The sequence below is a fragment of the Galleria mellonella genome, unplaced genomic scaffold (assembly GCF_026898425.1).
Source record: "Galleria mellonella isolate WM207_F2 unplaced genomic scaffold, CSIRO_AGI_GalMel_v1 utg74, whole genome shotgun sequence".
Taxonomy (NCBI): Eukaryota; Metazoa; Arthropoda; class Insecta; order Lepidoptera; family Pyralidae; genus Galleria; species Galleria mellonella.
In genome coordinates, this window is record NW_026442147.1 from 49542 (window position 1) to 75689 (window position 26148).

A 26148-nucleotide genomic window follows, 5' to 3' on the forward strand; every position below is an offset into this window, starting at 1 on the left:
TTTAAGTATGTTTTCTTATATAAATAATTCTAATATTTCCCCTACAGTTATTATAAAATAATAGAAAATTATATAAATTTTTCTATAGACTTAGATATAGAATCATAACGTGATTCACCTCCCTTTTGTTTGACGTTTGTCACTTCAATGACGTATTGAATGACGTATTGAATTCCAGACAAATTATCTTTTTGAAGACTAGGCAGCATGGTCTCCGACCTTAGCCTGTTCCAAACGGAACAAACGTACTAAAAAAAAAAAAAAATGACGTATTGATGTATCGAATTGAATTTTGATTATCTATCACAACTGTCAACGTAACAAATACTAGCAAGTTTGTTTATTTGTATTTGTTTAATATAATTAAATATAAAGTCATCATATATCAACCGTAATATATGACTTAAATTATCAGTGACATAAATAATCATGGTTTACACCAGAAATAATTAATAGTATCCAGTAATGCTGCAGTTTTATATTCATATCAGTAGCCAAGCTAACTCTCAATTTCAAGAATGAACTGAAGATTAGAAGTTTAACATTCTTATTGCAATTGTACTTGCAATAATATATACATACAGTACTAATTATCAAGAACATTCCTCAAATACATGTGTGATGAACATTTCCCAATATGCTATCTATTTGATTTCTAACCTCTAATGTAAATTTATTAAAGAAGTGAATAATCAGTGTTAGTGTTTGCTTTATTAATATTTAAAGTAACTGTCCTAACTTGATATTAATAGGTTCATATCTCCTTAGATACAGCCCAACATATACAACTAACTCGATAATGAAATTTATAAAATACTAATTTTATATTTTACTACTTGTATATCTCCATTCTATTCCCATAAATATTCAAAATATGTATATTAAATATAAATCCAATAAAGATTCACTAATATTAACCCTGTCTGAACTTGTCTAGTCAATATAGAATGAACAAACAACACACATACAAATTTTATCGCCATGACAACTTTCTTCCTAAATATGAGTAAAATACATAACTCATACTTGTCATTCAGTACTAATTTAATACTGTACATGAGGTACAGTTACCTAGTTAATAGTAATTATAGTCAGAGAATCCTTTGATAATTTTATTACCACTAGGAATTAAATCCACACCTATAATATCAGCATAATTAAATATTATTAGAAACCAGTAATACACACAGAATTGTTATTATCAGCTTGTTTACTACAATAAAATCAATATTAAAGTTTATAATAAATCAAGACAAAATATCTACTTAAACAATACAGGCTTGTTTACCATAAACATCCCACCGTTACATGAATTTATCTACTAACACAATAATGTATTAAAAGTAATACATTCACATAAAATCACCTGCAACAGCTAAGCTGTTTCTCTGTACATTTGTTGTAAAACAAATTCCCACATGTAATCATGGGTAATTAAAAGTATACAAAAGAATCATTAGTACAGTCGACCGAGCAATGGTATGAAAACACTTTACCATGAGACGTTAAGCATGAGTAGATATTCTAAACCAACACTGTAGTAGTGTAATAAATACAAATATTTCATCATCATCATCGTCCCAACCATCACCAACCCACGACTGAACACAGGCAACCTCCACCGACTGACATAAGGAACGGCCCCACAATACACATAAAACAGTCACTCCAAACAATGAAGGTAGCCCACACCGCATTTGCATTTACAGAGTCGTCACTCAATAACCCCTCTCTCTCATCAATGGTTGTTTCCCTAGCAATGAGACAAGACCATAGTCACTTTAGTCTATTATCCTCAATAAATAAATACTTTATAATAACTAGATATGAAACTAGTTAATATTATAATAGGTTAATAGCTGATTTAATAAGTATTTTCCAAAACTGGACAATTAGAACATTGAATCAAATTGATGAAGTTCTATCAAGCGACCATATAATTGGATTTTTTATATGAGTAGAATAACGTAAGTACGTAAATTATATTGATGTAAACTTTGTTCAAATGTGATTGCATTTAACGATATACGCATTACCTAAAGGTATATGGACTCGACTAAATACGTATTTTAATAGTTGTTGGGAAATATTAAGTATAGACTTTGCCTGCGATCACAGTCAAAAATCTAACTACGTAGTAATAAATGGAACAAGCTCACCGGATTCTCCAGTCTTCTATTGATTAATTTCACACACTTAATCGATAGTGATACACTAAGATCTCAAACCCCTTCATCGATCCAGTCCCTCCTAGATGTATATCCCAGTTATTTTTTTATTTTATTGCGCAATCCCTAAAACACGACTCCCGCGCCATTTGCCGTCCTCTCTTTTTTTTTCTTTCTTTTTCTTTCATTGCGAATTTCCTAAAAAGCGACTCCCGCGCGCCCGCCGATCTGCCGTCTCTCTTTTTTTCTTTATTTCTTTCTATTCTTTCTCTAATAACGTCATAGATTATGTCACCGAAGGGTAGATATTTCAATAATCAGATTTAGCCTATTATTCGAACTGTACTTTTCTTCAAATTCAATTTAATTATATGTTAACGTATTTTGGTATTTTCTATTAATTTTATTATCGAATTTATAAAACTTTAAAGGCTCTCATAAACCTTATTAAACTGTGTTGTATGCATCCTTTTTACACTTGATGATAAAAGGTAAACTATAATTTGGTTATATATAAAATATAATATATTTTTGTTTAATTTATTTAATTTTCTTGTGACATCTACTACACTTTGGAAACACATCAAAAGGAGTTTCCCTTCTGTGTCAATATTTCATATATGGTAACGTCTTCTCTGTACGCTATTGTGAACCTTGACTTTAAAGTTTGTTTATATTAAATAGCTCAGCTTTCGCAGCGGTCACCCATAGGAACCCCTGTTTCTTTTCTATGTACTTATGGTATTAAACCTATTGTACTATAGGCGAACCGTCACAAGGTATAACAGTGGACTCGAAATTACAATGGGGGCCCCATATTTCAAAATTGGCCAGTAGACTCAGTTCTGCTGCATATGCAATTAGAAGAATTAGGCAATTAACAGACGTGGCGACGGCTAAACTTGTATATTTTAGTTATTTCCATAGCATAATGTCTTATGGCATACTGCTGTGGGGTAAAGCAGCCGATATAAATACTATATTTGTTTTACAAAAGAGAGCCATACGTTCTATTTATGGTATGGGTTCAAGAGAGTCATTACGTCAGTGCTTTAAAGACTCAAATATCCTCACAGTTACTTCACAATACATTTATGAAAATATTATGTATACACGGAAGAACTTAGCGAGTTTTAAAAAACTCAAAGACTGTACAAGTAGAAACTTACGCAATATAAATAAGCTTATTTTACCTAAATGCCGTCTGCACAAAATCAGTAATTCATTCTATGGTAATTGCATAAGATTTTATAATAAACTGCCGGAATCTGCATTAAATCTGACAGAGAGGCAATTCAAATCTTATATTAAACAATTTTTATGTAAGAAAGCCTATTACAGGATAGACGAATTCATAGATGACAACATATCAAGTAAATAATTAGTTTATTAGCATACAACGTTATAATTTTATTTTCTCATTGCTTTCTTGATTTAATTGATTAATTTTAGAAATATGAAAGCGTAGCGGTTTTTTGTATTAATTGCCGCATGCATTCTTATGTAAAATGTGAATACTATAACTATCAGATGGCAATTGTGAGTAGCTTTGACGTGGTCTAGTGTTTTGAGTAGTCATGCTCACTAAAATGTCCAGACTTGTGGCGGCGTGGTGGGCCGGGTCATTGGGCTCCCTAAAATATGGTCGAGCGCAGTGATGGCTGGCTCATCCGTCATACTCGTGAACGGGTGCTGCTTGTAGGGACTGGTCTGCTCTAATCACTATGACTGATTTCCTCTTATTAATTGTTTAACCAGTTGGTTATGTATTCAATTTTTTTTTTCTTTTTGAGTATTTAATTGAATTAGTGCTAATTGGTGGTTTGTATTCACACAATTAAACTTAAAAATGTAAAATAATAATAAAATTATTTAAAAGAGCATCACGCAAGTTTCTTGCTCGTTCTTCTTGTGATGAGACAGCTTTCCGAACGAGCGGTAAATTAAAAAAAATGTAATGACTTTTCAAAAGTGCTTCAATGTAAGTTTATTTGAATAAATGATTTCTATTCTATTCTATTCTATTGTATATATGTTTTTGTAGCCTTAAATGATAGAGAAAAAAATTCCTTTAGTGTAGTCGTTATTGATATTAGATTTATTTCTATGAAAAGAACGTGTATAGAATAAGGAATTTTATAGCCATGTACAATCTTTGATCTTCTCAAAGGGAACTATTACAAATTGCAGACGACAAACACTGTCTTTCGTTTTCTCTACAAACGATTTATGTTATATTAGAATACCTACTGCAGAGATCGCGGGGATTGTTATTGGAATAGAATTTATAAATAGACTTGGAGACTTTCCCCGACTATTAAAGAAAGGGAAGGTTATATTGTGTCGGGTGTTTTCTAATTATATACAAAACTTTGATGTATCGTTAATTCTAAATCGGAACCTTTTAGCTTTGTTTTATTATTAAAACTAAGTTTTCATTTATAAACTATTTAGTCTATGTTTGTATTTTTGAACTGATTTAAAAAATTTGTGGGTTCTATCAGTGTTGTGTGTATTAGTGTAATCGTTTATGTGTACAATATATTTCCATAATTTTCGATAATTTTTAAATCGACTAGGTTTGCTTTCGTAATAATCGATATTATGATAATTGTATCATGATTGAAATGGCTTTATCCTTAATAGTTAATTGTCAATAGAACACGTGTAGCGTGTTCTATTGACAAGTAACCCTTGCTAAACCTAGAAACTAACAACCTAAATATTTTACTGAATTGGTTGTTATTTTGTGGAAGTCCATATCACTGGTTATTATATCATTAGCGTATATACGACTACCAACGTCTGAGGATTCACTACTATTATTATTAGTAGAAGTTCTACAACCTTCCCTATTAGTGATCAATATCTGACCGTTATGCAACATGTGTGTAGACTGAATAACTGTAAGCTCTTCAAAAAACCAAAAACATATTAATTTTTATTTTGTATTAAGAGCATAAATCTAAACTTTCATGTGTTTAACATCTAAACTGATGGAATTGCATACAAACTTTTAATCTACATTTTATCCCCTTGAGAGTTGAATTTTCAAAATACCATTTTTATTGCTCATACCTATAGAATCTATATGAATAATTTAAATAATCTATATTTAGCAGTTTAGATTGTACTAATATATATCTCAGTGCTGACTGACCCTCTTCTATATATATATATAGAGTAACATAATAATGAGATCCTATTTATATAATATTATTAAAAATATTGCTCGATAAAATATAGGCAAGCTGAGTGTACACCCATACAATAGAACAATCAACGAATATTATTCCTTTTGACTACATTACCCATCTAGGATTATATTCGTGTTTAAATTATGAATTATTTATGTCTAACTAATCTTAGATAAACCTTTGACCTAGGTCATACGTCCGTATCTCATCAATACCAGCTGTGGTCGGGAACTTGGGAATACTCTGCTGTCTGCCTTCGAAGTTCTCGACAAATAGAGGTGTTTGTAGGATTGTAGTATGTTGTCAGTAATGAATCGTGTTCGATTCATTACTGATACTATGTCATTCATACTATGTCATGTTTGACATAGTATCATCAGCAAGTAGGGATTACCGATTCATGGTCATGCATGTATTATTATATTTAAGCATATTATATGACAATTTAGAATGCATTTCTGTCTAGACATTTTCTGTGAATGTCTGATTATAGAGTTATTTAGACTATGGTGTTTTACATTGCTTTGATAGCCATATTAGGAAGTTGTTATTCGCTATTCAGTTTCGAGCAAATCTCGAATTAAGCGTATTCACAGAAAGGAAGTTATTGTAAGGTTAAATAACAAATCTACTAATTTGAAGAGCTGACAACTGATGTTTGTCGTTTTCGATAACTGTTTCAACTTCATCTTCAGGATATGTACGGCGCTTTGCGCATTGCGAGCCGGATTAAGTCGGTTTGGCGAAAACGATAAATACACTAAGTTTGTAAAATTCCTGTCGTGCATGTATATAGACAACATTTAAAAAAGAACATACCTAAGTATTAAAAGTAATATACGACTGACTTATAGTACTGCATTTAACTCTCTCACTTGAGGTAAAAACAGGATCTTTTGATAAGACATTAAAACGGGTACAGTATATAAATAATGTCTATACATAGTTGCATTTTCCATGAATTGGGTCGTCAGCTTGTTCGTTCTTATTAGTATAAGAAAAAGACAATTCCAATGTACCCACGTAAATCTGCGTACTAACAAACGGAAGTCGCATCATTGCTATGTTGACGTGAAGTGTTCTCTAAGAACCATTACTTGTTAACGACTCCGTACCAATATATGTTACGTACGTCGGGTATGTTATTTTATATAAACTAGTTTAGCATTGAACTTGTCCTGTGAACTGGGTCACGGTACGTAGTGGTTGTCACATACATTCAGCCATTTGTAATGAGGTTCAAGTATTGCGAACAATCGTTATTTGACTTTAGTTTGATACAATATAACGATTCTACTACAATAATCTTTCTCACTACTTTTAGAAAGTAATACGAAATAAAATAGAGTAGTATTGTTATGTTTCAGTATAATAAACGAAATTTGTGTGCATAAGTATATTATAATATTCGCTTTTGTATTCGTATCACTGAAGTATCTAATCAGAAGCTTAATCAAACAAAAACTGACTCTAAACGAATGTCATGTCAGGCAATTTTGTTGGTTTCCTGGAACACAAAATAAAAACGCTGTAAAAAAATCACCCTTATTGGTTTCAATCGTGAATCAAAGCTAAACTCATTGACCACTACTATAAGAAGGTTATTTTTAAGGTTAAATTCAGTAGGATGATTTAGTAGTAGATTTTTGTTTCTTCGTCTTTACGTCGATTTCATATATTTACGGGGGTTTAAAATAGCTACTTCGAATAAATTAAAATAGAATTAATTTTATATACACGGGGTCTACTGTGAAATGACAAATGCGACCTTTCTGCTGAAAGTTCGGGCGTTTTATAATACGAATTTAATTGGATTCAGTTGGTCTGTATAGACTTTCCATTGGTTTGGACCGTATTGTATAAGATAAAATATGTCGTAAGTCTTACTTCAAATAAATTCGATTCAATAAATTTTATTCAAAACAAAACTATGCAAAGTTAGATTGATATTCGGATTTATCATTTCAGAGTACGCTCCGCTCCTAAATATTTTTCGGGTTACAAAAGATTTGGCAACAGTATTCAATCGATTCATTCTTCTTTCCAGTGACTTGCAATACTGCCTATTTATTTTATTCATATATACTCGTACTTGGATAGATAAGTCACTGACTTTAATATAGCTTGAGATTCTAGCAAATAGCATAAAGCTCGCAAGTCATAAATGAACTTAATTTTCTAACTGAGCACGTGTGGAAGCCGACCGTGAATACATATTCATACGTATTCATTGATGCTTAGTAGCATTTGACTAGAAGGCATTTATAGGGGAGCTTCAGATAAATGTATCAACCACTGAGTGATCTAATTTCGCTTATACTCGTATACTTTCAATGAATTATTAATTGCGTAATTTCTGAAATAAAATGTATTTATGTTTATCTAATAAAAGTTATAATGTCTTATCATCTGCTGAATAGTTTGTTGTCTAATACTTGGTTAAGTTCGTTTAAAATTTCATTGCTATAGGTTTGAATATTTTTACGTTTGATGTAAATACATGAAATGTTATAGTCTATTGTGAATTATTAATCATATTTGTTGTAAATCGTACAAAATTAAGTTTTTTTTATACTACTTAGAATGGCAAACAAGCTGACGGTCCACCTGATGGAAAGTGGTAACCGTCGCCTATAGACATGAACAGTACCATGGACATAACAGAGTATACTGTTTCGCCCATGATACCCCCCATGCGTTGCCATTCCTGAGGACTCGGGTGTTAATCCTCTATACCCAGTAAATTCACGCTATATCCCACCCTTCAAACCGAAACACAGCCATGCAAACACAACTGCTTCACGGTTGAAACACGAATGGGATAGAGATACCCAAGCAATCGACTTTTGTAGTCTCCCTCTGGTAAATAAATAAGTGAAAAAATGGTATTGTTTGTTGTTTATTGTTTCTGGTTAAAACAGGCTAGTGGAAATTATTCAATAATTTATTATCGTTGAAAGTTGGCTTCACTCTCTCAAAATTACGCCAAGCTATATAAAATTATGGTTGACAAATTCGAAGAAATTGTTTACGGTATTACTTTAAAATCTCATTAATAACATTGTAATTTTATTAATACTTAAAGTAGTCTAAAAATATCTAAATATTGTTATTTGTAAAAAATGCTATTTTTAACGAAGTAAAGACAAGATGGTTTATATTTTATACATTTAGCATGATGTTATAAATCACACCAATATCATTCGCATTAATACCAATACTATTTCGGTACCTAGTGGTAACATATAAATCTCATTAGTAACTTGATTGAGTTATTATATATGAGGTTTGAAGTTAACCCAAATAAACGTCTCCTGGGTTCGGATTACTGTTCCGTCACGTTCTACCCGAATCGCTTCTAATTAATCATTTCACGTGATTATCGGTTAGGGACATAGATAAATTGCAGTAGTGAATTGAAGAAATATTTTATAATACGCCTGAGATTTCCCAATGTACTAAAAAAGGGTTATTAACCTTTTTAAACCTTTATGTATGTGTTTGGATTTATATTAGCGAACAATTGGTAAGGTTCTGTTGTTTTTATAGAGACATTATTCTTAGCAATTCTTACATTATCTACACTAATATTATAAAGAGGAAAGATTTGTATTTTTGTGTGTATGTATGTTTGTAATGAATAAACTACTTTACCGATTTCTAAAATTGTTTCACCATTAGAAATCTACATTCACCCTGAGTAACATAGGCTATATTTATTGCTAGAAAAGATTAGGGATACTTACTAAAACTTTAGCAACGTAATTCAAGGTGTAAGAAATGCTATAAAATATCTTTCGTCGCGTGCGCTGCGGAAACTATTGGTGATAGAACAAAAGTATATTCTACAATTTGAAGAAAATATCAATAACTACAAAAAACTTCGCGATATTATATGTCCAACTCGTTATGTCACAATAATCACTTTTTAAAATGTTGTAAAAGTATCCACCCGTGCGAAGCCGGGACGGGCCGCTAGTTACTTATATTATGACTATTGCTTATTACCTTAGTCTCAGTTAACGAATTGTCTTCATAAGAATTTACAATATAAATGCTATATTTATGTACGCAATTTGCTATTTGATTAGAATGAATTTATATTATTTTGTCTCTTGTCTATGATACCTAATTTCAACTTTGATGTGGCTCACTTTGGCTTTCAATTAGTGACTGTTCATTTTACTCTCTAGTTGTGTACAGATTGATTGCTAGATTTAAATTTTCAAAAAGCATGCACTGATACTCGATATACTCTCTATTATTATTATTCCTAGTAGTTTATGGAAAATCTGGCTGTCATTAAGTATGTTATTAGATACCAAAAATATAAAGACACGTATGAACTTTTTATTAATGTCACATAAGAACACAAGAAAAACGAAATTGTCTAATAAGTATTAAGCTATTAACTTTTTTTTTTGGAAAATTTAGAATAATTAAGTAAAACAATTGAAATTTTCATTTTCTTTATAAAAAAAGGTTGAAATAGAGGTCAAAGCAATGAAATGACTCTAACTTGGCATCGATTTTAGTTTAGAATTCCTAAACGAACAGAAGATAATTAGCAAAATGACTGTCTCATATTTTACAGACTATAAAGTGTTAACGTAATATGTCTGTACTTAAAATTAAAGTTATAGACGACAAACTTTATTATAAAACTTTCGTCGTTCTTTAAATAACCCGAGTTTCCATAGACTTCACGTGTCGCGATTCATTACAGAACCGGCGTAAAAGCGAACTTGGTAAATGTTGGTTTGCAAATTTCGTTATAGAATTTGGTAAATACTTGCCGTTTGCCAGGAATACATGTCGACGGAAATTAGCAACGAAATCAGATTCAAAAGTGAGTTATAGCTATTTATGTGTTGGTGTCTCTTCTCAAGTTCGCTTTTACAACGCCCACCTTTTCATCACATTATAAACTTGATGTATTGAAATATACAAATTTTGTACTTTCATTTGTCATTACAAATGTCTCTGTGATGTAACGATATACTTGATGGGGCTGGCACTTTTATTTAGGAACTTTTATCCAATAAGAATACTTATTGAATAAAAGTTTCTAAAAAAAAAAGATTAAAAATATATGTACTATTTTATCTTAGTTTTAGGACTAGGAACATACAAATAATTAACATACAATTATTTGTAGCTAGCTTTTACTCGCGACTTTGTACGCTTGAACGGGAGTATGTCGATCTAAGTAAAGAGTATAATCATATCCCCTCCCCTTCTATATAACGTGTATAAAATATTTCACAATGATTGTTGAGCCTTTAAGGCGATAAGAGGTAACAAACACTCTTTTTTTAATGACTTTAAGTCATTAAAAAAGCGAGTGAGAAAAAAAGCTGAGAATTATTATTATATTAAAATTTTTTAATTAATTAATAAAGTAATATATAACTCATAATAAATTTATCTATTCTTTGAAGGAGCTTTATTTCGTGATCACTAATTAGTGTATCAAATAACATAATCTTTAACAGTGAGAATATAACGTGACATATGTATCCTTTTTGCCTTACCTACTCATGTGCCGCTAGTATTGTCCCACTAACCGCTATTCTGTGCTAATTCATGCTCACATGCAGACTCAGTGACTCACCCACTCTAATGTGAATATCATCCACGTGAAAGCTTGAAAACGCCTCACTTTAAATTACCTTACTAGATGAAATTTCATGTTTCAGATATTAAGGTGAAACGAATTTATAAATGATGATTTGTGTATTTTATTCCTTTAAATTATTAATATGATAATGATCATTATATTAGGCATTGAAATATATGTAAAAAATCATGATCATATCTAATTCAATTGTTAGTTTAGTCGAGTGTTATATATCTTTTTAACTTGTTTGATACACATACACTAGTTCATAGACTCATAAGTCCTTTTCTATGAATGAATAAACGAAAGAAAGAATGAACGAAATTTATTACTAAAAATGTGGTACAATAAGGTGATATGGTAATATTACAATAGTTGGTTTCATACATTTTGTCATTACTGGACATGCTACAGTCATTATAAAAATTATAATAAAATAATTCTTTATAATAAAATTTATTCTATAGCCATATTTATATAAATTAGAAATTTATATCTACTTATACCTAAACATTATTTTCAATATGGTTATTTACTATATTATTACAATTTATATTATTAATAAATTAAACGACAACAATACAAATTAAAAAATAAACAATAGTCAATGTAGTAGGTAAATGCTTATTAGAAACAATGCGTTATGCTTAACACATTGTTTCTAGTTTAAAAACATTTTATTACTATACAACTAATATTTGTTCTCAGGTCAAAGATATCTGCAACGAGCTTGAAGTACGGGTGCTGTGTCACAAGATCCTACAGAACGTGTCAATACTCCTCGATGCTGATCGGGGTTCATTATTCCTGGTACAAGGCGAGAGAGTCGCGTCACCTCATCCACAAAATGGCAGGTCGGTTTCTAAAATAAAGGGAAATATATTATCTTCCATTTCAGTGACTATTATTACTAAACAATGGTAGATCAATGAACGTCAGTGGACGTGGAGTGTGTAGAGTGGAGTGGAAAATATATTTGAAATCAATTTCAGTAGTTTAATGTATAAAATTTAGATAACTGTTTATTTTAGGTATATCTGTACGATTTACATTACTTTTTCTTATATACGAGTAGATGAAGTTATATGTACATATGAGTACTAACTCGAGCTATTCACTCGACAAGGGTCTAAAATGGATAACATTTTTGTACTCACAACAAATTGTCAACCGAATACTATTTTAGAGAAACTGAGGGCCTACCATGAAATGTTTTCCCAAATTTCGGATCTGAACGAAACAAAAATTTGATGTTAAAATTACTTGATACATGCCGTTTAAAAATATTAAAAATGCTAAAGTATCGTTCCTTTTTATTTTATGGTAGGATTTATGAAAAATGAAATGTTAGGCTCCATTTATAGGGTCGATTTTGGTACTAACAAAAACACGAAATTGAGCCCGAAAATTCGGAATTTCATTTCATGGTAGATCCCTGCTTTCAATTTTGAGGTTCCTTTAACGCATAATTTTAGTAATATTTATATTTAGAGCTGTATCGCAGTTTCACTTCCGCGAATCCATTATGGCTTGGTTCCATGAGATTTAAAAAACCTTTGTTGTGTTTTTAAATTCTTATTATATATAAGTGATAGATAAGTGAGTTTATTTCTTACTATTTTATGACTTAAACTATCACTACTAAATTGGATATGCAGGTACTGTAAGGTAGGGAGAGGGACGTAAGCTTCTTTTTGTCCTAGTCATGCGGACAAAGTTGCGAGTGAAAACTAGTTTATCATAATTATAATTGATACTAGTTTACTGAGTTTTTATTGGCTGACCGGGATAAAAGTTTGTGTCATTCTCCATGCCAAATACTAAATGCCCACTGAATTTTATGGTGACGCCAATCAAACAAATTCACTTTCACATTCATGATATTAGTCAAAATTATTATGTTGTTTTATATTATGAAAGCTGTACTAATTTGGATTTGGTCCTTTATTAACTATTTCGTTTGTAGCAAATAAAAAGAAAGCTATAAGACTACGAAATCGAAATGAACATTTTCACTTGAATGCAAGTCGCCCCGTAATCGCTATTTATTGCGTCAGAATAGTATTTGCACTCTTCTGTCGACCTTTAGCGTAGCGTTTTGTATACAGTTTTTATATTGACTAGAAACGTGACTAAGTTCATATAGCACGAAACTATTTAATTTAAAATTCCAATATACCTCATCGTGTGAACCATTACTTTAGATTTTGAACTATTCTTAATCTGTTTTAAGAAACAAGAGGTCCTAATTCGATTATATTTTTGTCATAATTTTTATAATGTTATGTCTTCATCAGTTACGAACTAATTCCAATATTCTTTTTTTTTTTTATCGCAGAACTTTACTCCCTAACTAGGTAATTTGGTCAAGAATAGTAAATCAAAAGTTCAATTTGGGCTAAAAGCAAAAGGTGATTTACGAGTATAAAAAATTTTGTTTTTTTTTCCGTAGCTATTAGTTATTTCATCAGTAATTGGATTTCTATAATTCTCTCAATTTTTTTTTTTTTATTTTATTACATTTTCTATTACTATTTATAGTAAATAGTATATTCATAAAAATATTTTATTTACAAACAAGAAACTTTAAATCGTAACTTTGAAGTTTGTTTTTTTGTTAACTTTCTTATACTTTAAAGACACTTGGCGTTCTTGCGAACGAAGTCGCAGATAAAAGCTTGCTTCCTATAATTTACCAACGTATACTTGGTGGTTCAACCTATACTTATAATAAACCTGTAGAGAGGTCAATTCTGTACATGAAATATATTTTCAAAATAACTATCAGGGAGTGATTACTGATCGATACTGATGCCAAAAATGCAATCAGTAAAATTTTTGTCTGTCTGTATGTTCATTACAGAAACAAAAACTACACGACGGATTTTAACGAAACTTGGTACAATTATTCTTCATACTCTTGGGCAGATTATAGTACATTTTTGATCACGCTACGATCAATAGGAGCAGAGCAGTGAAGGAAAATGTTAAAAATGTCCACCCGCGCGACGCCGGGACGGGCCGCTAGTTAATGATATTAGGCTAGAGCGCCTTTAGAAATGGTGCTGAAGATTATTTTGTTTTAGAGTAAATATATTAAATAGAGAAAGTGCCTGTTTAGTTATCTTTATGTTTTATGTTGGTGAGGATAAATTCTGGAAGAAAATGTGGAATAATCCTCAAGAAATAATTACGTTCAGACTACGACCATCGGCAACGCAATTAGCCTGAAAGGGTTGAATTTCATTATGAAAATTAATTTTCCATGTTTTCTTTGATGACTTTGAGTTATTAAGTCTCAGAGTAGAACAGTGTTTCAATTACTGTAATTTTCTAAATTTCATGGATTAATTGTTAAATAAATTATGATTTAATTACTACTACTCATTGCGTAGAATTGCCATTGAGTTGATAGCTTATATCGTATTTGTTGAAAAGCAATTATATTAAACGGACATACGTATAAGTTTTTATATATATCTTCAAGTAGAAAAACAGCCTTGCAAGTACAACTGCATATAGAATAGGCCACCCCTTCCTTTCCCGTAAATGTCGTAAGAGACGTCTGAGGGAAGGTGAGAAATAGGCAGCAGCGTCCCTCTTAAAACATCTCCAAAGCCTAACTGCGGTTGCCAATCCGGCTGTCAAGCATGGTAATTACTGGCAAAACTCCTTAAGGGGGAGGCTTATGTTCAGTAATGGTCAGTTAAAGGCTGATATGATGATGATGATATTTTTTTAGTTACGCAGAACTGAAATACAATGTGTGTTTGGTCTATGTGTTATAGGCCTCTGTCATGAAATCATACGTGAATTTACATGTTGTCGTCTTAAGAGAATATTTTAATATTTAGATACATATAAATGAGAAACAATAAAAAACATAACTATTTTTATGCGATACCTGTCTTCTACCTTTAAGTCAAGACTTTTGTGAGGTAGGTTTAGAGAACCGAATATCAAAGATCTGTCCTTATATTTATTCATTGATTTTAGGGAAATTTACAGGTAATAAATATTAAATGCTAGAACGATGTGATGTTTTTTGTTTTTATTCTCATAATTTGTGAGTCATAATTTGTGAGTGCACATCTGTTTCGGTAACAAATATTTTTGTAGGACAATAAATGAAAAAGCCTGTGATAAAAGATATTATTTTTAAAACTAATGTTGTTTTTTTACGATTTTTATATATGTTTAAATTTTATGAACTTGCTATATTTGTTGTTTCCGATAATTGTTTCGATTTAATTCGGAAGTCTTCTTCAGAGTGAGTACGGTGTTTTACGTCGCAATGTCTCGCCTCGCATTAAAGAAGACTTCCGGATGAAGTCGAAACAATTGTTGGAAACGACAAAGGTAGTAAGTTCGTAAAATTCAAGTTGTTATATATATATATATATATATATATATATATATATATAAATCTTGATAAATAAATTAAACTGTAATTTTTATTAGGTGACTAAACATTTTTTTTGCGGAATGAAACTCAAAAATTTTGTTAAATATATATAGCATATATCCTTACATTTGCAGAATGCGTAATGTTGTATATTGTCTATGCCGTAATCCTTGGACTTAATTAAGTACGTAGCTATCATAATTTACCTAATGTGTCTATAGAATCGTTTTAATGTTGTCACAACAAAGTTTTATATTACGTACTTGTATTACGTTACTTACTCGTTAATACAAGTTGATGGAAAAATATTAATTAGGTAAAAAATAAATGTTTAATTAGCATTCATATAATGCAAGGAAGTAAATATACAATTATTATATAATCCGATCATTTATCTATTGTAATTTTTAAAATATTGCTCTGTGAAATGTTAACATAGTAACCGGAACCACATATATATATATACTATATACACTCGTATGTGCAATCGCGACGTTTGTAAAGGATTTACCAAGCTTAACGTGACACACGTGAGATAGTTCAGCTTTTACTAGTCTTTATCCTCTGTCAGGGGCTTTTTATGAACGACAGTTTCCTTTAAGGCCTTTATTTTTTTGGAGTGTTTTAATAGGATCAGTCCAAGATGGCGTACATTTTATCTTTATTTAGCTTATCATTTACCTTAGATCCCAATACAATATCTATCACAGTTTTTATTTATTATACTGCTATACTACTATAATAGCAATGGCTCGTCTGATGGTAGACGGGGTTACAGTAGCCTGTAACATTAGAGCTGTCATGCGTGTCTTGCCGACCTCAAAGAATCTTTATTGCGCCTTTTTTGAAGAACCAAAGAAATATTACATCATACTGCTTAATGCAGTATCTGTTAAAAGTAGATATACTATTTTTGATCTTAATGTAATCCTTCGCACAAGTATAATAGTTTTTCTGTCATCTCCTCAACCTCTTAATGCATGAAGGGTGTCATTAGTCCGACAGTAAATATAATGTGATATCCATGGGGTTGGTTATGCCCATCATAATCGTCTCGCCTTTGTCCCATTATTTAGGGTAGTATGTTTTCTTTTGCCCTGATCCTTACCAACTGTCATAATCGGGCTTACTTTTTACGCTTACAAATTTATCATCCGTTTTTCATGTCCAATTGTGAAAACCTTCTGTTATTTCCAGCAGAATAAAATACAAATGCTATTAATAACACTAAGACATGCAAGTAGTAGAGGCCTTTCAGAACAAACATCTAGTGTTAGCACTTTACTACAGTCTGCCTCGTGAACAATAAAAAGTGTAATAAAATGGCTGGCCGTGTGTCTAAATGTGACGTATAACCAGGTATAACCACAGATGTTCTGTGACTGTTTATTCTAAAAAATACTAAAAACATGTTATTGAGTACGTAAACTTTACGTATTACACGTGTAAGTGATGATTTACGTTAATATAAGTCAATTTTTACGATATGATTCAGACTTTATACAAAAAACTCAACAATGAGATAATTATCAAAGTTTCACTTGAGTAAACACCAATTAGATTTGATGATTTAAATTATACGTAGATTTGATGATTTACATTATACGTATACTTACTTACTTTATGAATACTATAATACTATAAACTGAAGTATAATAATAATGAATTACTATACTTCAGTTTATGAAGCTTATTTATATAAATTTGATCATCAAGAATTTCTTTTTTTCTCTTTTGCATATTAATTTAATATTTTGTAATTTCATCTATTTATAAAATATTTTTCCTCCATAATATATAAAGAATGTTTTTGTATTAACATAAAAAAGATTACAATGGAATTTTAAAATTATAAGGAAATATTTTGAATTTTCAATAACTTACTTAGGTAGAAATATTTTCATGAATAATATTTTTGTAAACATATAAACCATGATATAGTTTGCATGTTTACAAGAATTTTAATAATAAATATCCAAATACTTAACCTCATTGGGCCTCATTGGGATGGTAGGTTGTCTGTTCTTTTTTGTGATTCAAATATACACGTTGAGTGATGCTTGAAATTTTTATGAGTGCTATTGTAACGAGCGAAGGTACGGCGTTCTAAAGGATTTAATATACAAAAAGATTGAAAGATAGAATATTATAATAATGAAACATGAGAAGTACCTATTTTAATATTTGATGATAATATCTAAGTAGACATTTTACCTATAATTTTTAAGTAACAAAATTTGTTCATTTTTATATATTTAATGATACAAGAAAATAATATTATTTGTTATTTCCTCGTATATCGGCCCAATTATTTATATGAAAGACTAGAGATTTAGATTCAAATAGATTTTATTTATAATTGATTATACCTTAATTTGTTTGTGCCAAAGGGAGACTTTGTACAAAAGTCGATTGCTTGGGTACCTCTATCCCATTCGTGTTTTTACCGTGAAGCAGTTGTGTTTACATGGCTGTGTTTCGGTTTGAAGGGTGGAATATGGCGTGAATTTACTGGGTACAGAGGAATAACATCTGAGTCCTCAGGAATGGCAACGAATGGGGGGTATCATGGATGAAATAGTATATTCTGTTGTGTCCATAGTACTGTTCATGTCTATAGGCGACGGTTACCACTTTTCATCAGGTGGGCCGTCAGCTTGTTTGCCATTCTAAGTTGTATAAAAAAAAAATATGTATACACGGGTTGGCAAAAAAGCTCCCGAGAAAATTTCTTCGCAATTTTTCCAACCTAATTACTCTGTTCGAAAAGTGAATTATTAGTTTATTTTCACCGAATTGTGGCAAACTGTTACAGCAAAACAAAATAAACGAACAGGAAATGACGTTCCGTCACGGTTTCGTCCTCAAGAAAAAACAAATTTCTCTTTTGGCGTAACAAACCTTTTAGGCTATGACGTCTTTGCTCATTCATTATTGGACCGAGACAGACGAAAAATTTAAGTTCACATGATGATATATGATAAAGACTCTGTCTGTGTTTACGGATTACACTTACAATTTATAATTTTATTTGAAACTAGCTTTTTTCTCGCTACTTGCGTGGATTAAAGAAGTAGGAAAACCAATGAAATTGACCACATCTAAAAGATAAAACATATATCAGTCTTAAGTTATACCTTCAGGACTACACCTGTGAAAGCCGCATCCAATCTGTCGCAGTGATCTTTCTTGATTCCGGAACATACATACATACAGATAGCCAGACAGACATAATTTCTAAATAAATACATATTTATTTAAAAATACATTTTGGCTTCTATTGCTCTTATTCGAACCTCTCACAATAGTAATTCTTAAATATAACTCATGTACAAAACATTGTCTATTTACAATGTTATTCTATAATGTTATGGTAAAAAAAAAAATATTAGTTTTGTGAGAATTTTTTTTTTTAACTAATACCGTTATGTGTTAATTTTAATTTCTGATTAACTCTCAGGTAATGGAAAATACCACTAAAAACGAAATTAATGCGAATAACGACGACTGGCACGCCCATAGCCATGTTGAAATCTAATATGTTCAGTGTTTATTTTACGTTTTTGTGATTTTTTTAGTCATTTTCAACAAACGGACTGAATTTGATGTAACGAGATATGAAGATAAAGTTATCCCTATATATCACATTACATTAAATTCAGCCTTCTATTATTGAACATCAAGCAGATAGACAAAACAACTGTCATGTTTATATATACCCATTTTTGTAACAAATTTTTGGTTAGAATGACATAAAAATAGTGTATGCGTTATATTATTTCTTATCTAACCTAGACTGGTCATATTTATGTTAATCAGATATAGGCAGATGTCGCCAATGTGTCTGCTGGAATAGTAATTTTGAATCCACAATTATATTACTAGAAATTGCAAACTATAAAGCAGATATCCAGCGTCGTTGATATGTTAATAAAATACCATAGTGGAACCGGGTTCGCTTTTTATGACCTGAACACAAATGTGCTCATTAAAAATTATTACTACGTGTAAACATATTCTAGTCATGCGCTAATGTTGAAACTATATAATGCGTAATTAACCCATTCTAAAAATATTGATATCGATATAAACCTTATTATGTTCACAGTGGGTGCAATAAAATATATATGTTCTTAATAAACATATATACAAGTAGATTGAATTTTTCGTGGAATACAGGTGAATAATATAATTCCCTTTACTTTTTTCGTGGGTTTCGAAAGTATGTGACGCATGAATTTAATAAAAAATCAAAGACATTTGACACCGTATTTTTATATGAGTAACGACATTTGGGAATGGAAATGCACGCTTCGCTTTATAAGTTCAAGTCGCCCCCCCTGAGAGGGTAATAAAATCGAGAAAACATACATATATTATGTGTATGTTGGTCTTATCTGTCGTAGCCACTAAACTGTGTATCAAGAACGTGTTGATATTCTGTGACTGTAATATTTTATACTAACTTCGTTTTGTAATTATTTATGTTGGCTTTAATCACGTTTTAAATTCGGGAAAGTCAGACTAGTTTTGAACTCAATAGGAACCCTTATTCATGTGCGTGGTTCACAGCTGTATCACGAGAAGCACTGTGCGTCCAACGCATTGTTAATCACTGCGTGCGTGTAGTCGGCGCAGATTGTAACTTCGTTTTACTTTAAAACTATTATAAAATTAAATATAAATTAAAAACTTTCTTAATGAAAGATATTAATTTAACATTTAGTACCTTTACATTATTTAGTACCTATATATTACTAATACCTAAGTAATATATCGATATAATACACATACTCGTTTTCCAATGGTTCTGAGTTTGACCTTCGCATATTATAAACATTTACTATTATTTACTTTTTTACATTATTATATAATTAGAAAAGTAAAAAACTTCTATCCATTATCTAGTTAGTGTCCATAATAAAATGTCTGCTTAGTTTAGGAGTGTGTAATAATGTCCAGCGGTATTTATTTTCTAATGTATTTTATACATTTTCTGCGACAATTCAATTAGGTAATAGGATTAGATGAAAAAATCCAAACGTTTCATGTATATAAGCGTGGAGCGGTTCGTAAAAATAAAGTTGTTTCTTTATGACCATTACTGAGCTTCTAGATCTTTGTGTGAGGTTCCAGGATAAAAGTTAGGGTGCTGTATTTACTTATTATAGACTGACAGATAGATATTACGAAGGTATTATGTAGATTTTTCACAAAATCTAATTTACGCTCCAATGAAGTTTTTTTAATGTTTTTACTGAAAATGTTACCTAAATAGTTGTCGTATTTTTAATTTAATAATAGACTTAAGGGTTTATTTGATTTGGAAATATGAATCTTGAATTAGCAATTGTTTTTATATAAATATCAGACTAAAATTTTAGAGATTTGAGACGACCCCATTACTTATTAAATTATCTACTTAAACAAAAAATTTAGTTTGATGGCAATATTTTTATTTTGTAATTTTAGTTTAATACATTTTGTGCTTTATAAGGTTATGTAGAAAAAAAAATATTTTAGTAATATTACAGTATAAAACTTTTGTATAGTTCTTCTTAAATAACGAATTTAACTTGGGTTGTTTACAGTTGCTATTATTTGACTGTGAAACGTATTAAATATTAAACCAATTAGAACTTTCCATCAGTACAATCTAGTGCCTAACCGTGTAAAAGTTGTTTTTATGTGGATAAGTTTAGATTGGGGAATGTTTCTAAGGATATAAGTTTTAATCTTAATTTCGTTATCCTTTTTTAAGAAATAGTAATTAAAGTTTACAAATAAGGATTATTTACGTGAATAAGTGTTTATGTTGTAGTTTAATTTTCTGAACTGATTAGAAAATTTTCTGAATATATCATAAGTACATTCATCTTTTTTTTTTCATTTACATATAATATCAATAGAAATACATGTTACAAACATAAAATAGCGAAACAAAACCCCGTTTAAGGTTTCTCCGTTACTGTCTGTATATATTTTCACAACAAACATATAGCCTGTCTGATGGTAAACGGTCACTGTAGCTTATGGACGCCTGTAACATCAGGGGTGTCACGCGCGACTAGTGCAATAGTGGGAATACATTTTTTTTTCATTTTATCCACAAAAAATATATATATATATATATATATATATATATATATATATATATATATATATATATATATATATATATATATATATATATATATATATATAGTCATTATTTACCAAATAAGCGACTGTAATATTCGCAGGCAATTTATTTTATATTTGTGGTAATATATATTCCCAGATAGGTTTCCCATATAAATTATTAAATTCAGGTAGAATATTTTGAGGTAGGTATATTTACGAGTATCTGGTCGATCTCGTTTTGTAAATTTAGATTGTTGTATTCCTCCCCTACAATTAATATATTTATTTTGTTGAATATTTGTTGGTTAATCTTAAATAGTATAACTGTAGACTAGGTTTAAGTTAACGTATACATTTTATAGTTTTTAAATTTCATTCTGAATTTTTTTCCAAAATATTTCGAATGTTTAACAGATCAATTACTAAAAGGAATGCCTACTAAACGAATATAAGAATATCTAAACGTTACAAGCTCAAAATCAGTTACTGCAGAATATTGTCGTTCAGTACATGTGGTAGTAATATATTTTCCCTTATTATCGATTTATGTACAAGCTAAGTAAGGTATTATTATATTATGTTCTACAGTACAAGTCGTATTTTAAACTGTCGCAGGGAATACAATAATTATAATTTTGTCCCTTCGCACTATTATTTGTGGAGATTTAATGCTTTTGGTAAGGTAAAAATATTACTACCTCTTGTAGTCTCCAAGAAAATTAAGAGAACAAATTTAGTACCGAACAAGAATATTAAAGCTTTAAATAAACCAAATCTTTCTTATATGAGGGAGGCTGGTACCCAGTAGTGAGACAGTAGTGAATATTTTTTATTTATTGTGTAGAGTGGAGACTGCGTTTAGACAGGCGTAATGTGGGGTGCCCCTTAGCAAGATGGAGTAACGATTTACGCAGAATTGCTGGGTGAGATTGGATGCGTCAAGTACAGGACCGTACAAAGTCGCATACTTTGAGAGAAGGTTATACCCTACAGTAGACTGCTTTGGGTTAATGATGATTAAAATGAGCATCTACTAAATTTATTATATACTGTTTCACTGATGTAAAATGCTGATGATATAAATCCGGCATACTCTTTCATGATGTGGGAACATCCCACAACACTTTCCGCACAATTGATTTTGTTTTGAAAATCCTTTATCTACTAACTTGGAAGTAAATTGTACTTACAATAACACAAAGCTCGGCATTTGTAAATGTTTATGCTTCATGAACACAAGTTTAGTGAGAATGGCAGCACAATATCCGTGGGGATTAACTTGTGCGCACTTAGCAGCACAGATGCCAATTTTTACTATGTGCTTCTAGATGGAGCGTGGAATAATAAAAACATCACAAGAAACTTTCAGCTGACTTGATCGTCGCATTTTTTGTATAGAAAACAAAGCTACCCTTTATTTAGCGTTGCTAGTCACTATATTTTGGTGTCCCTGTTTATATTTACTATGCAGTACTATTTTCTAACATTATTATTTGGCACACACTGACGAACGTGTAAGTCTACATGTGATCAATAATACAAATTCACTCATAGAAAAGTTCGGCTGTATTTAATAAAGCATGTTCTATTTAAATGTTATTAATCTTGTTTCATTGTAATCCCTATTTAGCCTGCAAAGCAAAAAACGTGAGTTTCATTACTGAAAACTAATACAGATAAATGTATGTAACAAATTATAATCATGAAGATAAATTTTGAGAATATTCGTACATTTAGATATATGCAATCAAATAATCGTGTAACATCTTATTGCTGGATTTATTCTAATTTAAGTCGTATATGTTCAGTAATATAGTATATAATATATTTTCCTCTCACCAGGGCAGGCAAGAGCCGACCGCCACAATCTGTCTTAGGTTACACGCTCGATTTCACCATTATAATGATATATCCCAGTCAAGTGTGAGCGAGTCGTCGGTATTCCTGTGTCATAACGGATATTTATTCTGTGCTGATGTGAAAAATATTCGATTTAGTAGCTACATTGATTGTTGTCCTCATTTTATATTCATAGATATACACGCTTGACTAAAATCGACTAGTCGTAGCTAGGGTTACCAGATGTCAGGAATTATCTTCGAGAAAATTCCGCTCTTTGTAAGAGAAACAGAACGAATTATAAATGTCACGAGTTTTAGGAATTGAATATTTTTAATGCAAATATTTTAATATAATCGTAACAAACAAAATAGAAACATAAATTAATACATTATTAATTTTTTTATTCAATGAGTTCAATTAATTAGTTTAATAATTGATATAACTTTTATAAGCTACTGTATTTTAGAATATTTGAAAATTCCACATCTCTCACATACCATATACGACAATATTTAGAACAAATGTGAGGGAAATTACTGAAATATTTTTAGAATGTTTCATTATTTGATCTGGTTACCCTAGTTGTAACAATAAATTTTGTTACTTGTTTGTTTTCGTTCAAACGGAAACAATTTTTAATAAATACAAGCAGTTTATATATAATAATATGTATATAGAGATAATATTTGTTTATTTTTTATTCAATCCAATCGTAATACAACAATATTATAATTGCGGGCAAACGCCACACATATACTTGATCCTACTGACCTTGGTGGTGTAACTGAGATAAATATTAAATAAGATATCTTCGCAGGATTAATTCTATATTCTCGACTCCCAAACTCCCAAACTTGGAGAGATAAGGGAAATCAAATGTAGTTTCTACGTAAAATTTTTCGTAATTGAATAAATAAAGTTTCCTATATGCCGTCTCTCTTGACATCTTCTAGATATTTAACATTAGTCTCTATGGTACCCTAACTTCCACATTACAAGTAATACGGTAGATAAGTATTAAGTTAATTGTATTTATAAATATTGTCTTACTAATATTAAAATTGTAAGTAGACGTCTGCACATAGGAGATATTTAAGAAAAAATAATATTAAGAGTACGTCCAATAGCTGCTAAAATGAAATTTCAACTTTTTCTACTCTGTATGTCACGATATAACTAAAACACTACTGCATCAAATTAAAGCTAGTTTCACAATTGTATTTATGCAAATATAATATATATATATAAAATATAATATATATATATATATATATATATATATATATATATATATATATATATATATATATATATATATATATATATATATATATATATATATATATATATATATATATATATATATATAACTTAAAATCTCGTATACGTTATATCTTGATCCGTTATCTAGAAGTGGTGTATAAATTGAATGCGGTTTCCATAATTAGGTTTCTGAAGGTCTAATCGATTATGATATGATTTCCTTTGTAGGTATCCAGCTGAGACTAAAAACTTAATAGAACAAAAAAAAATTTGATTGAAATTCTGCGAGTTTTTACAAATTTCGTAGCGACAACAAGTCGTTTGGGATTTTTTTATTGAATTCCAAGGACTAAGAAGATTACATACTTCAAGTTTGTATAGCATATTGTGTTTTTAGTTAAAGTTGCTAGAAGTCGAGTATTCAGATTTGTTTACGAGGTCGCATTTTATGAACAAGGTTACGAAGAAATGGGAGAACTATTTATTTACTTGCTTATACTGAATTATACTTGTGCTAATGTTATTTACGACTGTGTTGACCTCTTGAAATTGTGTGAAATACTCCCGATATTGCGAAAAGCTCTTTAAATGTACTCGTACATATGTACAAACCCTGAGATGGTTAAAGGCAAATTTTTAAGCAAAACAGATTCACCCATAGTGACAGTACCTACAGTTGTTTAGTTGTTTATTTTTTTTTTAATAATGTCTAGCAACCTGACTTAACTTTACACTATACTAAGAAGACTAGCGTAAATCATGAAAATATAATTATACGAAAATTTTATTCGAACGTATTGTAGATACTACGTACGAAATTTCGTTATGTAGTGTAGAAGAAATACTCAGCGAAAGTTACGCCGGCAGTGGCTTTAATTTTTACTATCCAATGATCTACCCATATTTAATTAAAATTTTTGATATTAACTGATATTGAATATATGTAGGAACTGATATAAATATAATATTTTCTAGTTGATGTACAATTTCTTTAGAAAAAAAAAAACAATAAATCTTCGATATATTTTGAGTTAAATTACAATTCACAACATACGTTGCCTAAAGAAAGGCAATTTTTTCTAAAATATATTTACGAGGAAGTATATTCGCATTTAGGGTGCCACGTGTAGCCTAATGGCTAGATGGATTTTAATAAATGGGGTGTCGTTATAGATTCGTCTCAATTATGGAAGAGCTACAGGCGACATGACGGTATTATAAAATGGCCGCCATAAACTGTCGGATTTAATACCCGGCTTTTTTTGTGACTTAGTCACGTCCACTTGTTAACAGACTAAAGCAGATATTTCAAGATTAGTCGGACCCTGGGTCTACTGTACACTAAAAACACATTCGAATTTATTGTGTTCCGTTTCTAATGCAATAATTATTGCTTGGTAACATTATCGGCAAATAGGGACATTTGTTTTTAGTAGGTGGCATTAGAATTATTATTATTGGGGGTAAATGCGCAATATTTAAAAAATAATTGTCATTGCTGTTTGTTAAAAATTCAAACATTATGTTTTT

General features: G+C 30.3%; 1 protein-coding gene across 1 annotated transcript in view; it reads left to right on the plus strand.

Moving 5' to 3' along the window:
- The first annotated feature begins 11322 nt into the window (after nt 1-11322).
- LOC113516096 (dual 3',5'-cyclic-AMP and -GMP phosphodiesterase 11-like) overlaps nt 11323-26148 on the plus strand; it is a 65057-nt gene continuing 50231 nt past the window's right edge. Inside the window, exons 1-2 of the mRNA XM_052900979.1 lie at nt 11323-11327; nt 11651-11839. Coding sequence (XP_052756939.1) covers nt 11323-11327; nt 11651-11839 — 194 coding nt within the window. The remainder of the gene's footprint in view (nt 11328-11650; nt 11840-26148) is intronic.